Source organism: Plectropomus leopardus, chromosome 14 (genome assembly GCF_008729295.1).
Source record: "Plectropomus leopardus isolate mb chromosome 14, YSFRI_Pleo_2.0, whole genome shotgun sequence".
In the NCBI taxonomy this organism is placed as follows: domain Eukaryota; kingdom Metazoa; phylum Chordata; class Actinopteri; order Perciformes; family Serranidae; genus Plectropomus; species Plectropomus leopardus.
In genome coordinates, this window is record NC_056476.1 from 11,171,618 (window position 1) to 11,197,503 (window position 25,886).

Below are 25,886 nucleotides of genomic sequence, written 5' to 3' on the forward strand. Positions count from 1 at the left end.
ACAATTAAAAAGCTGAAATCACGATTAAAAAAAGAAACACACAAATTAAACAGGTATTAAGTTACAGATCTACTCTACTAAAACTCTATCCTGTTGAATGTTCTCCTATTGCAAGGTGGACACCTACTAAGTGATTTGCATATACTCAGCATGCATATATATTGAGTTCAGTCATGTTGTCCTTGTGTAAAGTTCAGCCTGAGGGAAAACCACAAAGCCTCAATCAATCTCAATCATCACAGACATTTCAGCAGCACATACTCGGAAAGCAGTGATGGATTTCTGCTGTCAGTTTTCACAGTCTTGCTGCGGGTTCTCGGGAGAAAACCAGCAGTTGGGGAAACATCAAAACCAGTTACTGACAGGGAATTCATTTTTCTGCATTCTGGAGAATTTTTATGCACAGATTTCTACCTTTCTTTTATGGTGGAAATTAAATTTAATTTCTCAAAAGAAAAGTCCTCTTCTACTTTTATGTTTTTCATTTGGGGACAAATGCAAATTATTTAAATACTGATCAGGGCATGCCCCCTGCGTCCCCCCTAAATTCTGAAATTATGTGTCAAAGTGGCGAGCCCACAGGACCATGATGGCAAGATTTTTTATTTTCAAAATCCGACGTGTACAAGTAACAGACAGGGACAATAAATAATGCAGAGACCAAAAACATTTTCTGTATATTTACGAAATTAGGGCAAACAAAGTGATGCAAAAACTTAAATACACAAAGACATGGTGTATTGTCCTGGAATGCACACAGAGAGCAGTTTGATACTTGAGGATGATAAAATGTCATCCAGAAACTGCAGATTCACTTCAGAAAAATCACATAATTATGTTATCTTAACGATACATAAGACTGGCCGAAATGTTAAGCAAAATAATGCAGTGAAGTAAACATGTTTGGTCTCACATGTTATTCCCAGATACACTTCATGGAGGGACGAACACAGGTTGCTTCTTTCATTCCCGTCAATGTTAAGTGGCAGTTTGTTTGTTTGTTTGGCTGCTGAAGCGAAAAGACAAGACTTCTTACACAGCCGGCTGCCATACAATAATGCAACATACATTTTTTTAAAAATATTGCCAGTATAATAAGCAGTCAGCTGAACAATGGCTGCAGTTGGAGAGGAAGTCGTCCTCCTTTTCAACTACAAGAAGCTGAACTAAAAGTTACTTTAAGCCGATCTAGAAATCATTGGCTGAAGCTGAAATGCGATGAATGCACTTAATATTAGTGCAGATGCCGTACAAGTTTGGGTGGAAGAGTCCATGATGCACTAAGTTAGTGTGTAGAAAGCATGAAGGCATTCCCTTACATTATAAGAATATTACTAAACATGAAAAGGCAAGAACAGGTGTTATAGTACATCTAAGTTCCTTGAGAAGAGGAGAGCAGTATTGTTATATTCACCTCGTAAAAAAAGGTCAGTGGACTCCCAGAAAAACCTCAGAGACGCTTCAGTGTCCACGATGTCTAACTATTACCATTTCTACAATTATTATGTCACGATTTGTTACCAACTGTGAGCCTCACACGGTTTTCTACGAGCCGTAAATCTGAAGTAACTTTGGATTAAGAAAAAAAATCCACACATTTCCAAAATATCAAAAGTAATATAAAATAAAACAAAAAAGAGATAAGTAAACAAGCAATTTATATTTACACTACATACAAGTTACACTCGTTCATCCATGGCAGTCAGTTTTAACTCCTCAGTCATCCCACCTCCAAAACATCCTCTGATTTGATGGTCAGTTTGCTGTCGGAGCAGCAGCTGTTTGTATGAAGCTTGGAAGTCTAGAAGTCAATGAGCTCTGAATTGTTAACAGCCACATGATGAGAGAGACCAGGTGGAGTCTGGCTCCCTCTGGTGGAAAAGCCTGTGAAATGACATGAGATGAGGGCAGCAGTGGCGTTCAGAGATTATCGCCCGGCTGGTACTGAGGCTCAGTGGCAGTGAAATAGTCCTCCAAAAAGGCCTGCAGGTACTCGAAGGTGGGCCTCTCCTCCGGGTCTTTCTTCCAACACTGCACCATCAGCTCGTGCAGGGACGAGGGGCAGTCCTGCGGGCACGGCATCCGGTAGCCCCGCTCCACCTGCTCCAGCACCTCGCGGTTATTCATGCCTGGAGAGAGGATCGCAGAGAAATGAGAGAAAATGTGGCAGAAAACTTAAGAGCTCCAATAAAAACCTCATATCATTGTCTCAGTTTAACTGCCTCCTGCGTGAGGCTGAGGTATGAGTTTCCTGCATCCACAGAAGCGATGGCAGGATGGACAACAGCAGAAAGAGTAACTGAACGTAATAAAAAAATTCAAGCTCAAATTTAAAGAGAAAGCAGAATGTAGAGTCGACGGGTGAGTCTAATACTTTAACTTCTCTGGCTGACCAACTTTTTCTGGGTGATGGAAAACTCTTCACATACTTTGTGCTGCTTGCAATTTTTGCCATAAACCCCCTATTTGTAATACTGATACACTCATCGGTGGGCCATAGACTCAAACACCGCTGTGTTACCTCATTCAGATATCAACAACTGTTAAATGCTTTCGGAATATGTCTCTCAGTTGGGGTTTTTAACATCAGTTTGCGACACATGGCCTCCTGTTTATGGTTGACTTGTCCAATTCGTCCAAAACCCAACTTGCCAACAGTTTGCAAAGCTATGGAGTAGAGATGCATGCCCAGAAGAAAACCCCATAGTTTGGTCATAAAGAGGAACACACCTTATTTAATCATTCCTAAAGACTAGATATCAACAGGTTTTTGGATATGCACAAAAACCACAACCCTTTTAAAGAAGGTGGTTAGAGGAATGAAGGAGGAAAGCTGCATTCACACTGTCCAACAAGTCTGCTACTGGTGGAAAAAAATGTATTTTGTTATTAAACACAAAATGGCATAAGTGGCTCAAATGGCTTAATGGGAATAATGTTGCTGCGGTTCAGACCTTAAAATCCACCCACTCATCTGAGTTTGAATTGACTGATGGAAATTAATTGAAACAAGCTGACAACTCTGCCTTGTATCAAACAAGGAATATGGCCTTTTTTCAGAGCAATAACTGAAATAATTTGTCCATGTTAATGTAACCACTCTGCTGAATTGTTTTATTATCTCTTTTGTAATTTTTTTTATTCTACAGTAGTCTGTTTTATTCTTTTTTTCCTATTTGCTAATTGCTTTCTGGAGCTATGCACAAAAGCATTTCACTACATGTTCTACTCTGTATTATTGTGTGTATGAAAACATGGAAAATACACATAATTTGATGTGCGCATAATGTTTCTCCCAATGACTTCCACCTAACTTGAGGTTTAATCATCCAGAGAAACTGAACAAGCTGTGTGTGTGTGCACACTTAAAACAGTTGAAGTATATGAGGAACTACTCATACACACCAGTTATTAGGTTTATAATAAATTAATTAGTTTAAGAAATTGAGCGTTTTCTATTTATCTGTTATTCTGCAATTCTTTTAAATGCTTAAAATATAATGTCAAAATGCATATAGAGATAAACAAGAACAGAGTTTCAAATGTCCACACAGTCTTCTGGGAATTATGCTCTGCATGATGCACAATGTGATGTACATTATGCAACATGCTGCTCTTTTTTTAGCATGCAGAATCACAGCTGGTGTGTCAGCACACTCAGATGCTCTCACACACTCTGAATTAATCAAATACAAGCAATCATTTGGAGCTGGGAAGTCATTACAAACCACAGAGCTGCACGCTCACCTGGATACGGCACTCTGCCCTTTGTCACCAGCTCCGTCAGCAGGATGCCAAACGACCACACATCTGACTTGATGGTGAATTTCCCGTAGAGAGCGGCCTCAGGAGCGGTCCACTTTATTGGAAACTTTGCACCTAAAAGAAATTCATATTTGTGATTTTTTTATTCTCAAAACTTTTTTCAAATTGCTGGAACAATTTTTTTATTTCACTGTTGCAATTCCAGCAGCAATAAAGACAGAAATTGAGCAACAACCTTTACCAAAACCTCAGGAGTAAGTAGGTCAGTCTCTCCTCTGTGTGAAAATATGCCTTCATCTGTGATTTCATTAGTGCAGAGAGACATGAGGACGTGATAACATCCCACCAGGGAAAAAACGGAACAATTCCATTATCTCGCCCCGTCTCAGTTTGCACTTGGCCCGAGTTGAACAAGTAAACATTTAAATCGCTAACAAATGTTGAACATGTTGACAGAGTGACTAACGGAGTCTGGAAGTCCTCCTGCTGTAGTTCACGTCTGCCAAAACAATCAGCGGAGAGCAGCGTTTGAGTGATTCAGGGCACTTATTCCCTGTCTTTCCAACCAGATACTGGGTGACAGATGGATTCGTGTGTACAATGTACTGTCTTAAATCCTGCACTGTGCCCTTGTATGAGTGTGATGTTCTGTTGTCTTTGTGCCATTCTGCGCCCACATGTGCTTCTGTTTTCCACTGGTGTCACCAACACAAATTCCTGCTCGTTCTCTGCACTATTTCTGAAAAGCAGCATGTGTGCATGTGTCTGTGTGTAAAATGTGTCTTCACTAAATGGAATAAATCATCTGCCAGCCCGCAAACTTTTTCCTCTGACAGTGAGGTTTTCAGAAAATGCTGCAGTCGAGGACTAAGATATTACTACAGAACAGATACACAAGTCACAAATTAATCTCTATTCAAACAAATCATGCAAAAAAAGATACACTTCCAGACTGCGACCAATACATTAAATACGTTTTCTTTGAATAATGGTGGCTGCTGGTTGCTGCAGCTGTTTGTTAGTTCAACTTTAATCTACTTATAACATATTGTAAGTGAAAATTTACACATACCAGATTTAAAACACTGATGTAAAATGTTACAAAACTAGTACTTAAGTTGGTATTTGTCGTTACTAAATATTTAATGTTACACCACGCGCTAAACTGGGAAAACTAACATTAGCTGTTAGCTTGCTAATATATAAGTAGAAGAGGTAACATTGTTAAAAATAATTGACCGGACACTTGACTAGAATGCTGTTAAACAGCAACAAGCTGAATGTCCATAAAACATCAGTTATGTACACAGGCATTGTGTACATGACTTCATTTGTTTACATTTTGGCACCATTAAAAGTGAGCTGAATTACCTTTCATATCCCAAGCTACTCTAGGTGCCTTTGGTGTGTATTTTAATTTAAAATGTTGGTTTCACTATTTATTTATCACTATTTTATTTACTTATTTATTTATATCTATTATTATTAATATTAGTAGTTATAGTAGTAGTAGTAGTAGCAGAAGCAGTAGTATTGGTATTAATATTATTACTGTATATTCAGTACCTTGTCTTGCTGTGTATTCATTGTCCTCGATGAGCCTGGCCAGACCAAAGTCAGCAATCTTACACACCAGACTTTCTCCGACCAGGATGTTAGCAGAACGCAGGTCTCTGTGGATGTAGTTCATCCTCTCAATATATGCCATGCCTGCTGCCACCTGGAGAATTGATGTATTTTTTTGCAGTTAATATCATATTGCTGAACATTTTCAAATCTGTGCAAAGAAAGATGTGTACATTGTTTTAGACCCATTTTATAAACCTTAAAAAAGTGGGGCTGCAATATAAAGATAAACAATCTAAACTGATAAATAGCACTACAATTAAGAGAAAAAATAAGCATTTTTGATTTTGGGGTGGACTGTCCCTTTAACAGAAAACACATGGATATTTGCAAAAATAAACTCAACAGTGTCACAGGAAGTGATGAATGAGTTTCAAAATAAAATAATTTCAGCAACAGAGTGCTTCAACCATGATTCTAAATCACTAACTTTAAATAATTTATTGTTTATTTGGTCTTGATATAAAGTTATCACAAACTTCTAAGTTATAATGTGCTAAGTTCAAACTTTTGATAGCTGCAATTTTGGCTCACTAAAATGAGAGGCTGCCTGATGAAACTATAAACACTGGTATGACATCAAGATGGAAATGGCTATAAATGTGCAACACTGAGCTTAAATAAATAAACTGGTAACAGCAGTAAATGATTAAAGTAAATAAAGAAAGCTCTTAGAAAAACAAAATCTATTTCAGTGTGCTCTTTAACAAATCTGCAGCATCAAGAACTCAGATCATTTTCAGCAGCAGCGTACCTGAGCTGCCATGTCAACTAGATTTGGCAGTTTGAGGCCTCGTCCTTCTCCGTCTTTAAGGAAGTCGAGCAAACTCCCTGTGAAACAAGCACAGATAAAAAACAAGTTACAATCTGTTGTATTGTATTGTTTTCAGTTGGCATCTCAGATTTTGATAAAAACTGAAGCAAAACATTGCAGCTTAATGTGACATCAATTCTGGGATTCCTGCCAAACGTTACACTTGGCTCAAACTTTTATTTGTTGGTTATTGCTGTGGAAACTGAAGATCTTTGTGCGATCTCCTGCAAAACCACAATTTATGTTTGAATCATTGTAATAAACTGCATTTGTTACAGTACAGTAATGTAGGCATGCTGTGAAGGAAGACACATACTGTGCTGTCCATGCAGATGCATAAATTATGTACACACTGTGTAGGTTTGTGCACAGATGCATGTATGTAATATTTATAGTGTCTTTTTAAGTGTCATTTAAAATAGCATATACCTTTGCACATGTACTCAGTGACGATATAGATGGGTTCCTCGGACACCACAGCGTACAGCTGCACCAGCTTGTCGTGTCGGAGCTTCTTCATGATCTGAGCCTCCTCCAGGAAGGACTCGGGCGACATGGTGCCGGGCTTCAGAGTCTTCACCGCCACCTTAGTGGTGCCGTTCCACGTGCCTGACAAGAAATTAAAAAGAAAAAGAAGTTGTTAACCTTTTGATACCTGAGCAAATTGGATTGAATTCTTTCAAAAATATGGAAAGATGGCAACCAGCAACTTATAAAGACATGACACAAAAATGAGCAAGAAGTTAGTATAAAGTAGCCAGAAATTTACCTAAAAAATAAGCAAAAAACAACAAATGAAAACAAAACAAACAAGAAAGAAAATAACATTTTCCCTCTGTTTTTTGTTCATATCTACTAATCCCCCCAGGTAACTTTTGGATTATTTCCTGGTCACCTTTTACTGATTTTTGTTGTATTTTGCAGGACATTTCTTGTCAAGATATTCATTGTGTTTTTTTCTGTGTTTTTCAAATAAATCCAACCATTTTTCTCAGTTTTTAGAGGTTTAAATGCTTGTGAAAGGCTGATGTCGATGCAGGTTTTAAAGAGTTAATCTTCAAGTATAATTCTCTGGAGGTTAGAGGATTGGATTTTCAGTGGGTGATATTAACCAACTGAAAAGCTTGATAAAATGAAATGCAAGAAGTATGGAAGGACATAAAAGTGCATGAAAGTGATGTGTGACTGAAACCAAGGAGGCTATCTGTACCTTGAGTTTTTTATCGCCTGAGTTGGTTTAAATAAAGAGTAGAGCAGATAACTGGCGACAGGTAGCGGCTGGAGGTTGCTCAAGTTCAAAACTTAGAGAGGCATAAAGTAGTGCAACAAGGTAATGACTAAAGATGAGTAAGTAAACCATTTTCTGTATCTGAACCTGTTCAACCAACTTAATTATCTTTTTTTTAATTTAATTTGTGCTCTGAACAGTTTAAACCAGATGTGGGTGGAGGTTAAAGCAGAAATTAGTGTGATCAAAAGAGAAGTTGTTATTTTAAACCCAAAACTGATATGAGATGATCAAAGGTTGATGTATTTATTCATTAATTCATTCATTATTATAGGTTCCCAAACATTTTCAAAGACAAAATTTCAAAACTTTTCCTTGACTTTTCAAGGACCCATGATAAAAAATCTTTCTTTCTAAACTTGCCTGCAGTTTTTAAACATATCAAATTCAAATTCTATTTAAGCATAACTTCAAGTAGCTGGCATACATTAAGGGAGAGATGAAACGTGGGGAGAAACTGAAGAAATGGCAAACAGAACGTCACACTTCGACTCATATTAGAGCTACGTTATGTCAACAGCCACAGAAAATAAATTTGCCAACATGTCACAATACATAGAGGATTATCCACAAAAGATTTCTGTAAAATTTCCCTTTACTCTATGTCTGTGGTACTAACATGTTCTGACACACTCAGAGCATTTTACTAGATTATGTGGGGAACCCATCTAAACCAACACAGCACATTTCTGAACTAAGTTTTTACAGTCCATTTCAAAGAAAGCTAATTAAACATAACATATAATAATAAACAGAGTTCATACACGCCATAGGCCCGAACAGACCTGAATCCAAGCAGAAATCATGGACAGTAAAAAAAATCTTATCCCTGTCCAAATGAAATGAGTTTGGGAGCAAAATTCCTAAATGAAATCACTGAGAGCAAACACTCCTCCCTGTGGGTAACATTATCTGGGTGTTAGTTCTAAATGATCCAACACATGCAGTATGTTTTCGCAACACTTCTCACAGCTGTCCAAATTTTCATACGGGCCAAAAGAGGACGCCAAAAAGATACGCACCCATCCAGACCTCTCCAAACTGGCCGTTGCCGAGACGTTTGATGAGCTGCAGCGACTCCCTCGGGATCTCCCACACGTCTTTGGTTTTGACGGACAGGTCAGTCAGACGAGGCATGCCTTTGTGGCACGGTACAATCAGTCTGCAGCACAGCCCTGCAGCCCTGGCTGGATCAAGCATACAGTTTGAATTTCAAATGATGTTAAAGTAGTGTAAAACCATATGACATTGTAATTTTGAAGGAGGGAAAGCAGACGCAGATTTATTATGACATCCTCCATAACTGCGGCAGAGTCTCACCAGAGTAGTGCTGCACGAGCTGCTGGAGTGTCTCAAACTGGGCCCTGGTGGTGATGTAGTAGCCTCCACTGTCCAGCTTGCGGATCTTATAATGTTTGACGTGATCTCCCTTGACATCATCCCAGTCCTGGATGGAGAGAGAGTAGGCCCCTGGAGCAGAGAAAACACAACCATAAAGATGAAACAGTCAGATTCATGTACAATAAAGAACAAAAATCTCTGGTAGGATTTAATGAGTGTATATAAAGCACACTGTGCCAAATATTTAGGGCAATGAATATGGGACATCTGCATGGTTAATGACATGGTATTAAATGGAATTTTAAAGGGGACCTATTATTATTTTAAGATTATTTTTGGGGGGATTTTCCCTTTATTTGATAGGACAGATATATCAGCAGGAAAGGGGGAGAGAGAAAGAGGGGATGGCATAGAGCAAAGGGCCGTGGGTGAAATCAAACCAGTGACTTCTTCAAGGACATAACCTTTTGTGCATGGGGCGCCTGTTCTACCAGGTGAGTTACTGAGAAAAAGGTGAGCTACTTATGCTCAAGTTCATACTTTTATTTTAGGGTTTCTAGAACATGAATATTTTATTGTTTGAGCTGCATTTTCCTCAAACTTTCTGTGCTGGAACATCTGTATTCAGCCTTTGTCTGATACGCTCTGTTTTAGCGCTGGCCTCTTTAACTGCCCTCCCAAAAAAAGCCTGCTCTGAATGGTCAGTGTTTCCTGGTCTTCCACCTTTGCACTGTAATTGCAGCTTGGGAATGACTGTAACAGAGAACAGCTGCCCTTTCGACAGTGAAAAATCACCAATATAAGCTTCTAAATACAACTAGACATGTTCCAGCAGGTATATATCATGAGAAATTGGGGAGAAATTAAAAACAACAGCAACCACAATTACATATTTCACTGAAGTTAGCATGAAGCTACATGTAGCAGTGTACTTTTAGCCAGGGAATGACTGTCTATAGCCGTGCTTTCTACCCTAAAAATCCCTAATAAAAGCTTTGAAACCAAAATCTTTACAACCCAACATGTTAAGCAGGAATGTGATCTGAAATCAGGGAGAAATTAACAACATCAGCAACCAAGATTACATGTTTCCATTATGTTAGCATGTAGCTAAATGTAGCACTGTACTTGTAGCTTGGGGGTGATTGTGTAAAGCAGCACTTTCTCCCCGTAAAAATCACCAATATAAGCTTTTAAATATGACCCGACATGTCCGAAATTGGGGGACAATGTATAACACTGACAACCAAAATGACACGTTCCTCTGATGTAGTCAAGTAGCTACATGTAGCCGTGTACTTGCAGCTGTGGATTGAAGGTGTATAATGGCACTTTCTCTGGTGAAAAGTCACTAAATAAACCTTAACACAATTAGACATGCTCCACCAGGATTATTCTCTGAAATTGGGAAGATTACATGTTTTGTTGACATTAGCATGCTGCTTCAAGTGGCAGTGTAGGCTACATTATGCAAACACTTGTAGTAACATGCCTGAAGCAGAAGAGCATATAAAGAAATCCATCACACGCTGAGGGATTTCTTGTTTCTATAGTAGAAAAAAAAGAGTTTAATAAGAACATCAGATATTGTACCATTATATATATATATATAACAGAAAATCAGGAAAAACATTATGGGTTCCCTTTAAGCTGCAATATTTGGTCTGATTTTCTTCTAAATTTATTTATAAAATACAGCTTCTTCTGCCACATTGCACAGTTAAGTAATGCGTTCCTAAATAATTATTTATTCACAAACACTTATATCTATTTTCTAACTTTAAAAGCATTCAACATGTCAGCACGTTGGATGCCGCTCGGACAGAGTACCTTTGGTTGTTTCACTCTCACGGATGAGGAAAGTGCCTCTGGCGTTGCCGTTGGACAGCAGTTGCCTCTCTGCGTCCTTTCGACCTAATTTACCAAAATACCAGCTGCAGGGAGAAAAAAACAGACGGAATCAAACTATGTGCTGTAATATTTGGCTTGGTCTTAAATATTCTGTCTATTAATCTTACTGTACGTGCCACTACGTCAGTTAATAAAAGACTGTGAGATGAGCTCTCAATTATTTATGATATCCACTCGGGTGATGAAGCTGCCATGTGTGCTCACATAAATAAAAAAAGTTTTACTCACTCCTCAGCTTGGATTGAGTCCACTGGAGCAACATAATTGCTGGGAATGTAACCAGTTCCACCTGTAGTGAGAGAGCGAGCCTCCCACCAGTCGCCCTCACTGAGGAGAGGAGGATACAGAGAGATGGAGGCAGGTTGGAATAAACAGATCAACCATTTGCACAATATGCAGACAGGCACAAATAAACACCGTGTAGTGGATCAGATTTATTGGCTTGTCTCTGAGAGCGGTGTAGAGAGCACATGAAAACAAAACAAGTTGTTTTTCTGGTGCGTGGGCCCCTGAAGCTTCGGTGATTCATCTCTTTAAAGTCCAATTGAAATCATATTTAGTCAGCTCTTGTGTTAGTCAAAATATTCATTTTTTCATATTATTATAAAGGCAGGAAGAGCATTTTTGGGCTTGGTCAGGGTTAAGAAAGGGTTATGTTTTGGTTCAAATTTTTGTATGGGGAAACATGAAATCGGCATTGACAACGCTGGCCCTCAGATGTCAGTCAATTGCTGCCATGGGCAAAGCCCACTGAGAGTCCTGAAGCTTAAGAGCTGTTTCCACAAATATGCCACAATAGTGTTTGCTGGCAACTGCAAACATTCACTCTTTTTCTCGGGTGAGAAATTCATTGTACCCTGGTGATGTACAATGAAACCACTTTTAAATTCATGGTCAAAGGAACATTTTGAGCAGCTTTTAGGAAATCCTAATATGGCAACAATGATACTAGGACTTCTTTGGTGATGCTGCATATTCAGCAAGCCTTATTTAATACAGGATTTGTAATCCATTATTGCTGTAGTGCAAGTCTTTCTGCATGATTTTTTTTTACTGGTACCCTAACAGCATGAATAGACACACATCAAAAGCCAAATAGTAGCTGGCTTGACCAGCTTCACACAGTGCTGCTGTGGTGCTGTGGTGCTCTGTCGTGTCTTTTCGGGTACTTTCAGCATGAGCGTAAACAAAGCTTCTGAGTCCTCTTGTCATGCCGTGTTATCAGTTAAAAATTTGTTTTTCATTGTGTAGGAAAATGAACATGTTTTAAGTCTGAGTTTCCTGGTCAATGCGTGAGAGTTGGCAACTCTGTACATGTGTTTTGCACCAAATTATGTGCATCACTGCATGTAAAGCTAAGAACCACATGCACAGCTCAACTTTTACATGCACTGCCGTGCATATGTGCATGGTTTTGAACCCTGTTTCTACTATGCAAGAATGCTTTCATTAAACATAACAAATCTGTCACGCTTTACATGCAACATAACCCCCATGAACCAGGTCAGGTCTATAACAGAGACCCTGTTTCCTCTGTCTGTGCCTGTGAAACAACAGTTCAGTCCAAATGCAGCATTCAGACATTCACAACGGACAGAAAACAGAAAGTAGGGAAAAAGCGACCGCCACCCTTAATGCTGTCATGCAGATGTTTCCACACTTACGTGCTGTTGAGGATCTGGAACCTCTCCCCCTTTCTGAAGCTGAGGTCATCCTCAGTCCTGGCCTCGTAGTCATAAAGAGCCACAAACAGAGTCACCCCTGCAGGGAGACAAAAAGTGACATGTGGTGGTTAGAGCTTAGAAAGCTGTATAGATGAAGCATTATTTTGGGATTTTCTCTGTGGCTGTTTTGTTGGGTTTGTCATCTGTCTCACACATGGGCTGCTTGTTATGTAATGACAATACAAATCACTACCCTCTTCGTTTATTTCTTGCATCCCATCTGTTGCTTTTTTTTTTTAAACTCCAAATTCTTACATTTTGTTTAATTTTTACATAAATGTACATTATATAAAAGATACAATTTAGACACACCATTTCAGGTCTTATTTTTAACCCAATTCACTTAACATCCTACAGAACATGACAAAACAAGATTTCTGATTTATAATTTATGGTAACATATAATATTTCATTACTTATGTCTATGACATTGTAAATAATTGTGTTACATTTTTCTTATGTTATTTATTTGATTTTACATGCTGATGTCTTCACAGGGGGGGTCAGATGATGTTTCTGCTCAACTCTGTCTTAGTCGACTGTTGTTTTGAGTTTTTTTTTCTTCTCTTTATCATCTCAAATGTGAATGTTGTTCAGTGTTTCCCTCCTGGAGTAATTTCTTATTCATACAAGCTGGTGATGCTGACTGCACAGATGCAGAGTGTTTATCTGTGCTAGGAAAGAAAAAAAAAAACCAAGCTAAGTAGTTTACATCAAAGCAAGAGATGCTGCTATGTTATGCATCCCACATCATATGTATCTTTAAATTTTATGTGAGAGACTTGAAAGCCACTTTCTCCAATGTTCAGCACAATGTCTGATCTTTCTGGTTATGAAATGTGCATCAAAGAGCACTGGCGATAATTTAGGTCACTCTGTTTTCCATTAACTTTCAGCCAGTGGACATTCGTCTTCTGCAGAAAGATGAATTCATCACAGCACCACAGTGCAAAATGTGGACGTGCACGTGTTTAAATAAACAAGGTTCAACTGTTTTTTCTGTAATGCATGAAGAGGAATAAAGACACCAAGTAAAAATCCTGACTGAGGTTGTCATAATTCATGCATGAGAGGGTTTTAATTAATCTGAGATCATAATATGTCTGAAGTGAATTTGCTACTGGACAAATGATGTCTGCTGGTCAGTTTATTATTCAGCCTTTTTATTGAACACTGGACAAAAGCCAGACAGTGAGTGGTCTGCAGAGAAGTTTACAGCTTTACAACTTCAACTGATGTTTTATTTCCCTTTTAATTGCTCTGTGTGAAAGTTGACCCCCATTTAATGACAGTGACATATTTCAGAATTACAATGTCAACCGGTCTTAAAGGAACAGTTTGGAAAATGCGCTTATTCTCTTAGTTGCAAAATCTCAGGACAGGTTTAACCCGTTCAGACCCCCCATCCATGACTTTTCTAGCAAGTCTAGATCTATGATTACTGTTAAGTGACGCAACCTAAAAGCACAGACTTACTTGATAAGATGTCTAAAAGCCAATCACAGTGTTCTACATCATCTAAAGTAGACTGCAGTAGAGCCACACCCCTTTTTTAACAAGCATGACCAACTGTGAGGAAAGTAGGAAGCACAAGTCTATTAGTTTAGGCTGTTAATCATATATTTAAAACACATAATATGTGTTTAAACAGCTTTTAAAGTAAACATGAGATGTTATATTATTCATACATGTAAAAAAAAAAATCAAATGAAAGATTTACAGCCTTTACTCAGGATCTTTCCAAAAATATCCGTCCATTGGAACGGATGGTGGATCTGAGCGTCACCGGAGAATGAATAGGAGATATACACTTTAAACAGGGAAAAACTATTCTGATTTGATTTTCTAATGATACAATAAACTTTTGATGCATCTTATTGATGATGTTCACAAAATATTAATTTCTAAAGGTTTTCCACACACTGTTCTCGGGGAATAATTCGACATTTTAAGATATTTTGAGTCACAATGACAAAAATGATACAAAATAATAAATGTAATGTGTTTTAAAGAATTCCTTTATTCACTGATATGACTTAATGATTTATGAAAAAATAAATAATATCACAGTTTTAATTGAAAAAATTAATTAACACCTTTTATTGTCATTTATAATAATAGGTGATATGTACATTAAGACTCAACTTCCTTGGAATGGATGGAAAAAGTTATGCCAGTCAAAAATATTATTTCTTTTGCTAATGATTTATGAGTGCATTGAGAGAAGAAATCTATCATTACATTACTTTTTGCTTGAAACATTGAAACATAATTGAGTTCTTAACAACTCATATGAAGCTACAGCCAGTAGCAGGTTAGTTTAGCTAAGCAGAAAGACTGGAAAATGAGGGAAACTGACTGGCTCTGTCTAAAGGGATTTCACCAAAAAAAAATAATATTGTATTATTTTAAGCAGAGAAATTCTTTGCTACATGGCGGTCTCAACACATTGACAGGGGGCTTTCCAATTCTAAATAAGTATAGTTCAGCATGGAAAAAAGTATCACAAAATATCATTTTTAAAGCATCCTTACCCTTTAAAAACCCAAACCCGCCAAATGTTAACAGCTGCCTGTCATTTGAACTATTTTACACGCTCTATAAATTTTAAAGGACTCCTTCAGCCTCACCTGTTCCACCTCGAGACCGGAGTGTCCCAGACTGCGAGGACGTGTGGACTCCTCCAAACACGGTCACTCCCTGTGAGGCGCCACTGTGGAAGTTGTTGTAGTTGGGGATGGTGGTGACCCCGAAGCTGGGGTAGTGCTGCGGCGTGGGGTCGGACCCATAGCGGTACCCCGAGTTGTGTGAGAGGCTGGTCTCCCGGTCATCAGTGAGTTTTGCTGCTTCTTTATCCTTACATTGGACACAGCCCATTCTCTACTTTCTGTGGGTGGAGAGAGACAGAGACAAAATTAGCACGGAGGAGAAATAATAGCTCACAAGCCGTCTCCAACGGGGAAATTATGATTCAATATTCCATTATTTCAGAGCTTCCTCTGAGAGTTACAGAGAGCCTTGTGAAAAATCTTTCAATTAGGCTGAAATTACACACGATACTTTAAACTCCATTACTAATTATACTGTTGAACATAATGTGACAGAGCTGCAGAGAATGAATAACGTGATCGCCGTTGTAAATATGTGTACAGATAAAGAAACTCTGAGAATATCCAGTTTTATTTACACTGTGAAAGAATCTAACAGCAGCACTTATTATGGTTTACTTTTCCATCTTATGCACGACAACACTTGCAAGAAGAATTCACACGCAGCAATTGCATTTACAAGCTGGCATGCACTTTATTTTTGTTTTCTTGACAAGGAGCAACACGCCCATCTATAGATTCAGTTAAACTGCAGAGGCCCTGAACAGCAAACCGCTGCCTGGCTCCGCTCTGGGTCTCATGAGGGGGACTGGCCTCACTAAAGCGAAGCTAAACCAGTTTCTGTAATGAGTGAGGCAATCTGCTTTGCCAATTAAAAAGAGCCTCACCGTCTTTAAAAGACCCAGTTAAACTAATGCACATTTCGGCTCACTGTGCCCCCCTTTTCAGCCCTGCGAGCTCATGAAGCCACGGCAAGGAAGAGACCGCTGACAGCACTGTTGTCTTTCATCAGCACTAGCGGCCAGCTGACTTTGGAGACGGCTAATTGGAAACACACTTGTTTACAGTCGCTGTGGATGGAGAGAGGTGGTGCTAGGGGCAAACGCCAGGGCTGCAGGAGACCGAGGAGGAGGGGAAACTATCACACTGCTCTCTGGACTTCAGCTACAAGATTCAGATCCACGTTAACAGTTAGTCGACTCACAGGTGATGCCTTTTTCTGTCAAGAGGAGTTTATATAACAGGAAGAATGGCCACCTTATGAAAAATGTTTTTGCCAGTGTGACAAAACATTAGGCCAGGACAAGTGAAAATGACACATATGTAACATAAAAGTGACCAGCAGCATCACACACAGAGTAGGGATGCGTTTGATGCTTTACTAAAGACAACAGGGATCCTACAGCATAAAGCAGGTTATATTTAAGATTTTTTAAGACTTTCTTAATGCCGCTCGGAATTAAATTTATGACTAATTTTACAATCACCAAAACTGAAGAGAAAAAAAACAACCATGAACTGACATCAGCTACTTTTAGGTTAGAAACAACTGTGCCCAAATGTTTATTATAACATAAAATGTGATTCTTTTTGAGGGTAGAATAGAACATGGCGTCTGAGAAACTTTTTGTATAAAATACACAGAGACACATACACAATAAATTACACCAATTAAAACAAACTTCCAATTTCTTACTTTTTTTCTATTATTTAAAGAGTAATTTAAGACATTTTCATACTGGTTAAGGCCTTATTTTTAGATGAATGAATTAAACATCTTTTAAAACTTTCTAAGAATCTTTTTAAGTCATTTGATTTAAAATGAATGTTATGACAATTATTTTGATCACCAACTAATCCTTTACTGGTTCAAACTTCTTAAATTGCAAACATTTCTTAGTTTTCTAAACCTTTCAAGATATCATTACGAGCTCTAGAAACTTGTGCATTTTTTTTGCCATCTACTGACATTTTATAAAGCAAAAGGTGACAGTGTAGCAAACACAGTATTACTTTTTCTTAGGAAACTTGTTTGCGTCCCCACATGAGCTGGATCAGAGGCATGTCTCAGAGGACACCAAAGCTTAATGGTTACAAAGAAAGCTACAGAGTATATGACCAAATTCCTTCGGGCCTGTTTTACATTTACTAGCCAGAAACCCAAATGCCTACAACAGAAAAAAAGTGCAAACAGATGTGTCACTTGCTGCACACTGTGAACGCTGCAGCAGGGTACAGGCAAAGTTAGGGATAGTAGTTTAAGACATAAATCTTACATCACAGTTTCACTCTTTTTGAAAAGCAGCACATTTTTAAGACAAATGTTAAATAAAAAAGGTAGTGCAGTCACATTTGTCATGTCTAAAACTTCATGAAGCTTTGTTATCATCTGTCCACTTGATGCTGTGGCTGTAGCATTTAGAACTAACTATTAGTGATGCAGACACAGTATATCTCTCCAGTGTTTCCTGCAGCCCACAGGTACACAGAAGTATAAAATACATGTTTCCCAAATACAGAATTCACCTCCTGTGTACTGGGCACCATTTTTCAGTTCCTTCAGCTCTATATTTGCTCCATACTGCTTAACTAACAGAAGAACGGAGCCACTGCAGAGAGAAGGAGAATCATTGTGATTCATTACTGCCAATAAAACCCCATGAAATACCCCAAAGAAGAAACGAGCCCAGCAGTAGCATTACAGTCTAAGCCCAGACCAAAACTGTGAGACCACAAACTGAAATACAAGAAGGGGAGAACTGCTGGTTCTCTGGTAATCCTTAAAGTAACAAATAATCTTCACAGACATTTATATTTATAAGAACTATCTTCTGGTATTTACAGCACACCTTTATAAAAAAAAAATAGCAGGTACAGTATTGCCTTAAAAAACAGTTTCCATTCAGGGAGAAGACATATCACCCTCATGCTCCATAATAACAGAGTTAGTAACAAATTAAAATGTTTAGCCTCTTTCACGCATAGTTTTTAGTAAATTACTGGGATAATCTTTAAGGATTTTCACTATTCACACATGTACTACATTCAGAACACTTTTTACACATGTCAGAGCAATGCCACAACAGATGGGGCAAGGGACATGCAACACCCATGGATGCTAACCGCCATAAAACTCAACAGAAGAAGAAGAATATGGCAAGACAAGATGTATGTGTGCATGGCGAAGACATCTGTTATTTTCAGGAAGATGCAGGTGAGAAGATTTTGCTTGTTATCTGTCAAATCACCTGTGAAAGCGTTGCCCTAAATGTTAAGCCGTCAACAAGTTACTGATTCAAATATCTCATCAGCTGAGTCTGGTGATCGACTTGCTCGCTTCACAAGAAAGCTTCTTTCATACAGATGTAACCCTTTACATGCTTGTCCCTACAATGTCCCAGAATGTTACAAAAGCCTAGACATTACCCGGAGGAGCTGTATGTGAGAACACAAATGTCCGAATCAGTTGGACTGGACTTAAAATGGAATTTATCCTGCCATGTTCAGTTTTAGCCCATGTGTGAATAGAGCCGGTCATTGTCCGAAGAATTCACCACCAGCAGGTGGACATGTTTATGAAGTTTCTATCATGCAGCTCGCGCAAAACTGGAAGAAAACAAACATCCGAGGGTGAAGAACATTTGGTCATTTGCACAAAGACGCCAATGAATTTATCTAAGTGGAGGATGAAATTCAGGAACTTCTGTCAGTAAGGGCCCAAGCAGAAATAATTTGACAAATAAAAGAAATGGCAGGAGACTCTATTATTTATTATTATTAATACATTTGGTTACAAACTAGTTATGTCTCTGCCTCTGCACGCTTTACCCAGGTTCCACCCTTCGCCTAAACCAGAGAATTTAAGAAGTTTCTGAGGCAGACTATCTCCGGTTGTGTGGTCCATGTGTGAACGGGCAATTCTGGACAATAGCCGGACCTGATTTTCTAGACATGCGTGAGAAAATGGCTTTGGTCTTGAATTGGCGGTACAGATTTACCAGAATATTGATCCCTGCTCCCATTCACACATGACACCATGCGGGGACATTTCAGGGATACATGCATGTTTGAAAGTGCAGCTTTGATGGAGAACTGCACAAGCTTGCAAATATTAAGTGAACCTGACTGGGACAACACACATAAAGTCTGGTGGATTTTCTCTTAAACTGCAGTGATTGAAATGAAAATAGCACTGAATCCACTCCTGAAGGGATCAGAGTAAATGAGGGGAGATCTCACGTCATCGGCTGCCTGTGGGGATTATGAAATTCTTCCTGCTCTTGAAGTAAAAAGGCCAGGGACTACCGAGGCTTTAACATACCTGCAACCATCCCACTGCACAGAAACTAGGCCATCTTGGATTGTTTATATACATATGTTCCCTTTGTGGTGTTGTTGTTTTTCGGCACTTGGTTTGCTTAGTAAACATTTACATATGAATAACATCTGTGTGCACTTTCTGTTGTGGCTGACGTTGATGCATGAGTTGCATAAAAATTCACCATCTTTCCACAGCAACAGGCAGATGCATCACATTTTCACAATGATATAATGAAGAGTTCCACAAGCCTTCATCACTATCTTCACATCCTCACTGTTGGTCAATTACATGCATGGGTCGACATTATGGATCATATCAAAATGTCAAGACAAAGTTCTGCAACATAATGATTTTTGGTGTGTTTCAGTGACACACACACACTGCTCCACACCAAACCTGCTGCACAACTTTCCCCCCCAAAAAAAGCAGATGATGGCATTGCAGCCGCGGGGCTTGTTCCTTTCCGTGGCACAGTGCGGGTATCGCATGACCACCTCAGCCTGCGAGAACACTCATCACACTATTTTCAGACCCAAATGAACAGCTTGCCTCCAAGAGAACCACACTGGCGTGATAGGGAAGGTCCAATGGGGACAGGATCGTAGCTGCTAGGTGCGTTGTAACGGTTAATAGCAAAAGGCAGAGATGTGGAGGAGGGGGAGGACTTGACTTTCACACACAGCTATCGTGTTAAAAACTCCTTGTCCTGACTGGCTCGGGATTCAGTCTGAAATCTGACTTTGATGTCTGGCCAAATCTGTTAAATACAATTACTCAAATCTGCTACGAGATTCCCTCACATCAGAAAGTGAAGAATGAAGAGAAATGAAGACGCCAATATGATTCGAGGACAAAGCAACAGGACGGGGTTAGTGCTACTACATCAGTCACAGCTGCCGGGCTCAACGGGAAATGAATTTGCCAAAACGACGGCCTTTATTTTTACGCTGTACGGGCACGAGTGTTAATCATCTATAGGAACCCAGAGAGCTGGGAGCCTGAATGACATACTGGGCCATTTATAGTAAAGCTGCAAGATCAATATAGTAAATTAAAAGGACAGACATGTCAGGGTCACACAGCGTGACTGATGGATTACACAGCAGACAGTCAGGCCTGAGAAACAGACATATGTGCAGTCTGACAAAAATGATACATGTAGACTGAAATAATAATAAAGAGCACTGCTGTTTATTCATTATAAAGCTGAATTAGTTACCTGATTAATCAATTAGTTAACAACTAATCAACTGATTTATTTTTTTAATAGTTCTGTTTGTTTCTTCTGTTTCTGTTTCTTGTAGTGATGCATGTTAATATACTGTAAGTATTGATTAGTTGTCATCTTTTACATTACACTTGTAATCAGTCAATTGTTTGAGATTTTTTAACAACAAAGTCAGCTTCTTGTATGTGAATATTTTCTGGTTTCTTTACTCCTATTACAGTAAAATGAAATTTTTTTGGTTGTGGACAAAATAAGACATTTAAGGATGTCATTTTGGGCTTTTGAAAACACTGATTGACAGTTGTCACATTTTTACATTTTATAGACCAAACAACTAATCGATAAATCGTGAAAATAATCGACAGATTAATCAATGATAAAAAATAATCGTAAGTTGCAGCCCTAGTCATAGTTAATGGCAGTTAAAGGTTTTAAAAATGAAATGTCAGGATCATCTCAGAAAGAGCATCATCCAAGCCTGTTGGGGTAGGATGAATTTTACAGTTTTGTCTAAAAATGTAACATAAAAAATGGCATGCTTTATATGTAGCCTGAGATGAATTTGTTATTTAGCCCATGAATGTGTACATTTTGGAAAGCATTGAATTTCATGTCTGCGTCGGCCATCACAATAAGACTAACCATAATTATATGCTAAATCCACTACAGTAGAGACTTTAAATTGTCTGCAATTAGGTGGTGAACAATATGTGCATTTACTGGTATCTGCATCGGCCAGAATGGTTTGGAAAATATCAGTGACAGGCGCTCTTCAGAAATCCTGCGTCATTCATCCCTCGTCTCTCCGAACACTGTAAAAATATAAATTTCACTTCTGATGATCAATGAAGAAATCAATTCTCAATTGCCGCCCCATATTTTCAGAATTAATCAATTATCTATAAAATATCAGATTTTTTTTTTAAATGCCCATGATTTCCCAAAAGATCAAAATCAAATCAATCAATCTCATTGGTTGTTAGCCGTGATATACTAACCATAGATGCCCGCAGTACATCAAATTCAAGTTTGTGGATAGTTGACAGGGAACAGTTGCTGTACCTAAAAGACAGCATGCACGAATTTGTAAGAATTTCAACAAACTGTATAAAAAATAGCTATTGGTAATCGCAACTCAGAAATTGGAGCAACACCTTTGCCACGGCAACCAACTAACCTTGACTTAACAAAAAACCTACCAGCAGTTTTCAAGGTCTTCCATATACTGACGGTGGAAAGTCTTTGAGTGGTTGGGTCCCTGAGCTGCTATATGTGATGAATAGAAGCAGCAACTCTGACATTTTTGTAATTTTTGCTTGAACACTGACCACAAATATTCAAAATAAAAGGCTAATGGCCTGAGCTCCAATGAGAATAAACCACTTAACCTTCCAAATTTTGAAATTTGACTTGCAAACTGTGCTCAACCGGTCACTACGTCTATGAACGCCTTCATTATTTAACCCCGATGAACTTACAAATCTCTCCAGAATACAATCATTTTGCAATTCAACACAGCCTTTAACAAGACATCTCTGTCTAATTTGAAGAGTGGGGTCCCTTTACACTCAGATCATTGACATGGCACAAAACAAGGTCAAACATCCCACACCCCTCCTACTGAAGCCGCACCAGCAACGACCTCATTCAACTCCGCAGCGCAACTCTCTGTTCAGTCAACAAAGAAATGACGTAAAAAAAGAGAGATTCATTTTCTGTTAATTTGAATTGGAGTGAAACTCACTCCTGTGTTCGCTGGACTTGGTACAACTCCGACAATCTCCTCCTTATGGCCGCCATTCTCTGAATAGTTACAACATTTGCTTGTGTCAGACAACTGAGTTCATTCAGTGTATCAACAACAAGACAATGGCCACATTTCACTCTGCTACAAGATTATCAGCACAATGAAACGCAGTGTTTAGGCTTTAAAAGCATTCTTCTCATGCTGAATGAACAGAGCTGGTTATGAAACCCACAGCTGAGCTTCATACAGTATGTGGGTTTAAGTCTTGACTGTGTTTCGATGTCACAGTGTTCACAGTCGAGTATGTTGAGTCATGTTGTTAAATCACTGAGCCCACTGTAAATGCCCAGTCACTCACTGAGATTTGTGATTTTTTTTTTTTTTTTTTAATGGGAGAAAAGGGCAAATTAAAATACAACATGACCTTTTTCTCTTTTCTTTTCCACAAACACGAGCAGATTCTTGCTTCTTCTGCTCCTGTCAGTTCAAATGGTTCTTTCCAGACGTCGTGCCAGTGGAGGGCAATGGTCGATGTAAGAATCCGCTGGAAATAATGATGTGGCCGCTATACAGCGATGGAGGGTTTCTGGTAGAGCTGAATAACACTCGTACTGAGGCACGAGCCGAAGGTGTATGTGGAGCTGCAACTATTATTTATCACATTGAATTGTAGATTATTTACAAAAAGTTAATTGCAACCTATTTTGAGGATTATTCAGAGGAACAGGATATAGTGGCATCTAGCGGTGAAGCTTGCAGTTTGCAGTCAGCTGAAACTTCTCTCATGTGCTAAGTGTGAATTCCTAGTTATGACTTCTTCAGTTTTCAATGTTCAGGAGGTTTTTACCAGAAAGCCGAAGTATCCACAGAGAGTCTCTTCGACTCCAAAACAAACGGACTGGGACATTCAAACAGGCACAACACCGAATAAAGCAGTTTCATGTTACAAAACAGTGTTTCTTCAACACTATTCGGCTCGTCCGCAGGCTTAGCAAACGCTACTGTGTGCTCACCTTTTTTCTCTGATAACTTAAGACACAGTTAATTCAGGAGGTTTTTACCTGGAGCAGAATTATCTGCAGGTCTCTTTCTCTCCAAAACAAACAGACCGGGTGATTTAACATGGTAAATACACAGACTAAAGCCGTTTCATGTTAAAAAATCTTGCTGACACTCTTCAGCTCATTGTGCAGGGGCTGCTAAATATGGTGGTGGATGGAAAACACGAATGGTCCGATCTAGAGCCAGTGTTAGGTCTGTCCATTCTGAGCTACTGTAGAAACATGGTTGTGCAACACGGCAACCTCCATGAACGAGGACCCGCTCTCTATGTGGTTATAAACGGCTTAATTTAAGGTAAAAAAAAACCAAAACATGACAACTGGGGATTTTTCAGGTGATTATACACTGAAGAAAACACACTAAATATATTTCATTTCTGCCAATATTTTCCCCTGAATCCTAGACACTGGACCTTTGAGTTATTTTTGAAGCAAAAATGCCAAAAATTCTCTGGTTTCAGCTTCTTCAATATGAGGAATTCCTACTTTTTTCTGTTCTATAGCATAATAAAAAGCATATCTTTTGGTTTTGGACTGTTGGTCGCAAAAGACAGGTTAATTGAACATGCCAGCTAGAATTCTGGGACACCTGGATGGATATTTTGAACTAAACAAATATATATCACACAATGCCATGTCTCTAATGTACAATTAGTTTACTTGGACAAGTCCTGGGTTTAAATACTTATGATCCAAAAGAATAGATAGGAAATGAGCGTCCTTCTTGCCAACGGCTACCCCATTTTTTTCATGCACACTCACACATCGAAAACACAACCATCAGGAGCAATTTGGGGTTCACTATTTTGCCCAAGGATACTTCGACATGTTGACTGGAGGAGCCGGGGATCAACAGACTTTCGCTTAGTGGACGACCCGCTCGACCTCCTGATTTTTAAATACCCCAGTGTATGATAATACCTTGGTACTGATACTAAATGTCCGTTTTCCCTGTATCTCCCGGTATCTGAAAGGGTCTTGAATGGTGATATTTTTCTAAGTATTGTATATTTAATTAAGTATAAACTGTGTGTGAAAATGCAAAACAGTGAAAGGTCCCCAACACAATTTCCTGTAGCCGCCATTGTGTGTCTACACATGAGCTGATTTTTTCTGATCAACAATCCAAAACCAAAAGATCTTCATGTTAACAATCACATAAAGACAAAACATCCCATTTGACAAACTAAAACAATCACATTTTTACCAATTTTTCTTCAAAAAAGGACTTAAATCATTAACCAATTATCAGACCAGATTAATCTCCTGTTGATGATACAGCTCTAAATGAAAACAGACTTCAGTTGCTGTCCTACTCTGGCAGTATGTGTAACATTTGCTGACTGAAACAGTCAAACATGCTGTAAATGAATACATTTTTCTTTAACCAAAGCAATCAATAAACTCATTTTGGGGCTTAATATTTCACCTCTGTCATAAGTAGCAGCTTCTGTGCCAGTGTGTCTCATAAGTAGGCTAAACTGTGAGGACAGAGAGGGCCTGAGGGGGGATCTACATGGTCCATGCAACTCCTTTCATTCAAAATTCATACACATCACGCACACCAGTTGTGTAGTCATTCAAGGACCACTGACAGGGTGAATACTGAGAGCTTAAGGTTGCAAAGCAACACACAACTGTTGCCTAACTTATTGCACAACTGAGGCTCTAGCTCCCAGCTATATATATACACACACACACACACACACACACACACACACACACACACACAGTGTATCATCCCCGGTGTTTGCCAACAAGATGGATGGCTGCACCTCCAGACACATCAGATAACCCGATTAGGACAGCTTTAATTGGATATTTAACAGCGTGGCAATGCAGTTAACTTAAATCATATGACAATTATTTTGGGTTGAATCAATAGGAGGCTGTCTGCAGGCCATTGTGGCGTTTATCATGTGTGTGGATGGCCTCAGTGGTCAGCTCGGCTCTGCAGCACATCCATCTCTGCTGCTGCTGCTGCTGCTGCAACACAAGAGCCCCCTCTCCACAATCACTGCAAAACATCACCCACAATCACCACGCCACCTCCTCTCTCTGTTTTTACCCCCTCTGAGGGCAAACTTACAAGACAAATGCATGCACCCCCATCTGCAGAGTGACTGGAGGGAATACTGGCTAGATTGCAGCGAGCCACAATGTGTTATTTATCTGCTCTGCTCTCTTTGCCGAGATGAATTCATTTCAGCGCAAAATAGGGGACGAGGCGGGTGCACCAATTGAAATTCAACACAGAAAAAGGGGGGAAAGCGTGCTTACCGCAGAAAAATCAGATTAATCCATCGGGGGTTCCAGTGAGATTTTCGTGCGGGGTATTTTTCTACTCTCTGTGAGTGTTTTTTCTTCGCATTGGGAGAGAATAGCGGTGGGATACCCGTCCCTGCCGATCAGAAGCTGCTGTCGCCGCCGTGCGTACAGATGATGACGACG

The 25,886-nt window shown here is 39.1% G+C and overlaps 1 protein-coding gene across 1 annotated transcript; it reads right to left on the minus strand.

Annotated features, from left to right (window-relative positions):
* Positions 1-597: 597 nt before the first annotated feature.
* On the minus strand, positions 598-25,858 carry fyna (FYN proto-oncogene, Src family tyrosine kinase a). The gene is made up of 12 exons (XM_042500638.1): positions 25,716-25,858; positions 15,100-15,356; positions 12,410-12,506; positions 10,974-11,072; positions 10,665-10,768; positions 8,814-8,963; positions 8,516-8,680; positions 6,635-6,814; positions 6,146-6,222; positions 5,332-5,485; positions 3,748-3,879; positions 598-2,129 (listed from the first exon to the last, which is right to left on the minus strand). Exons 2-12 carry the CDS (start codon positions 15,344-15,346, stop codon positions 1,921-1,923), a joined length of 1,614 nt encoding a protein of 537 aa, XP_042356572.1. The 5' UTR covers positions 15,347-15,356; positions 25,716-25,858; the 3' UTR covers positions 598-1,920.
* Positions 25,859-25,886: the final 28 nt, after the last annotated feature.

Excerpts from the sequence above, each read along its gene's own strand:
- fyna (XM_042500638.1), bottom strand. The coding sequence starts at position 15,346 with ATGGGCTGTGTCCAATGTAAGGATAAAGAAGCAGCAAAACTCACTGAT. Across the intron at positions 10,769-10,973 it reads GACTCAATCCAAGCTGAGGA|CTGGTATTTTGGTAAATTAG; the intron begins GTGAGTAAAACT and ends TTCTCCCTGCAG. Across the intron at positions 6,223-6,634 it reads CACTGAGTACATGTGCAAAG|GGAGTTTGCTCGACTTCCTT; the intron begins GTATATGCTATT and ends CTTGTTTCACAG.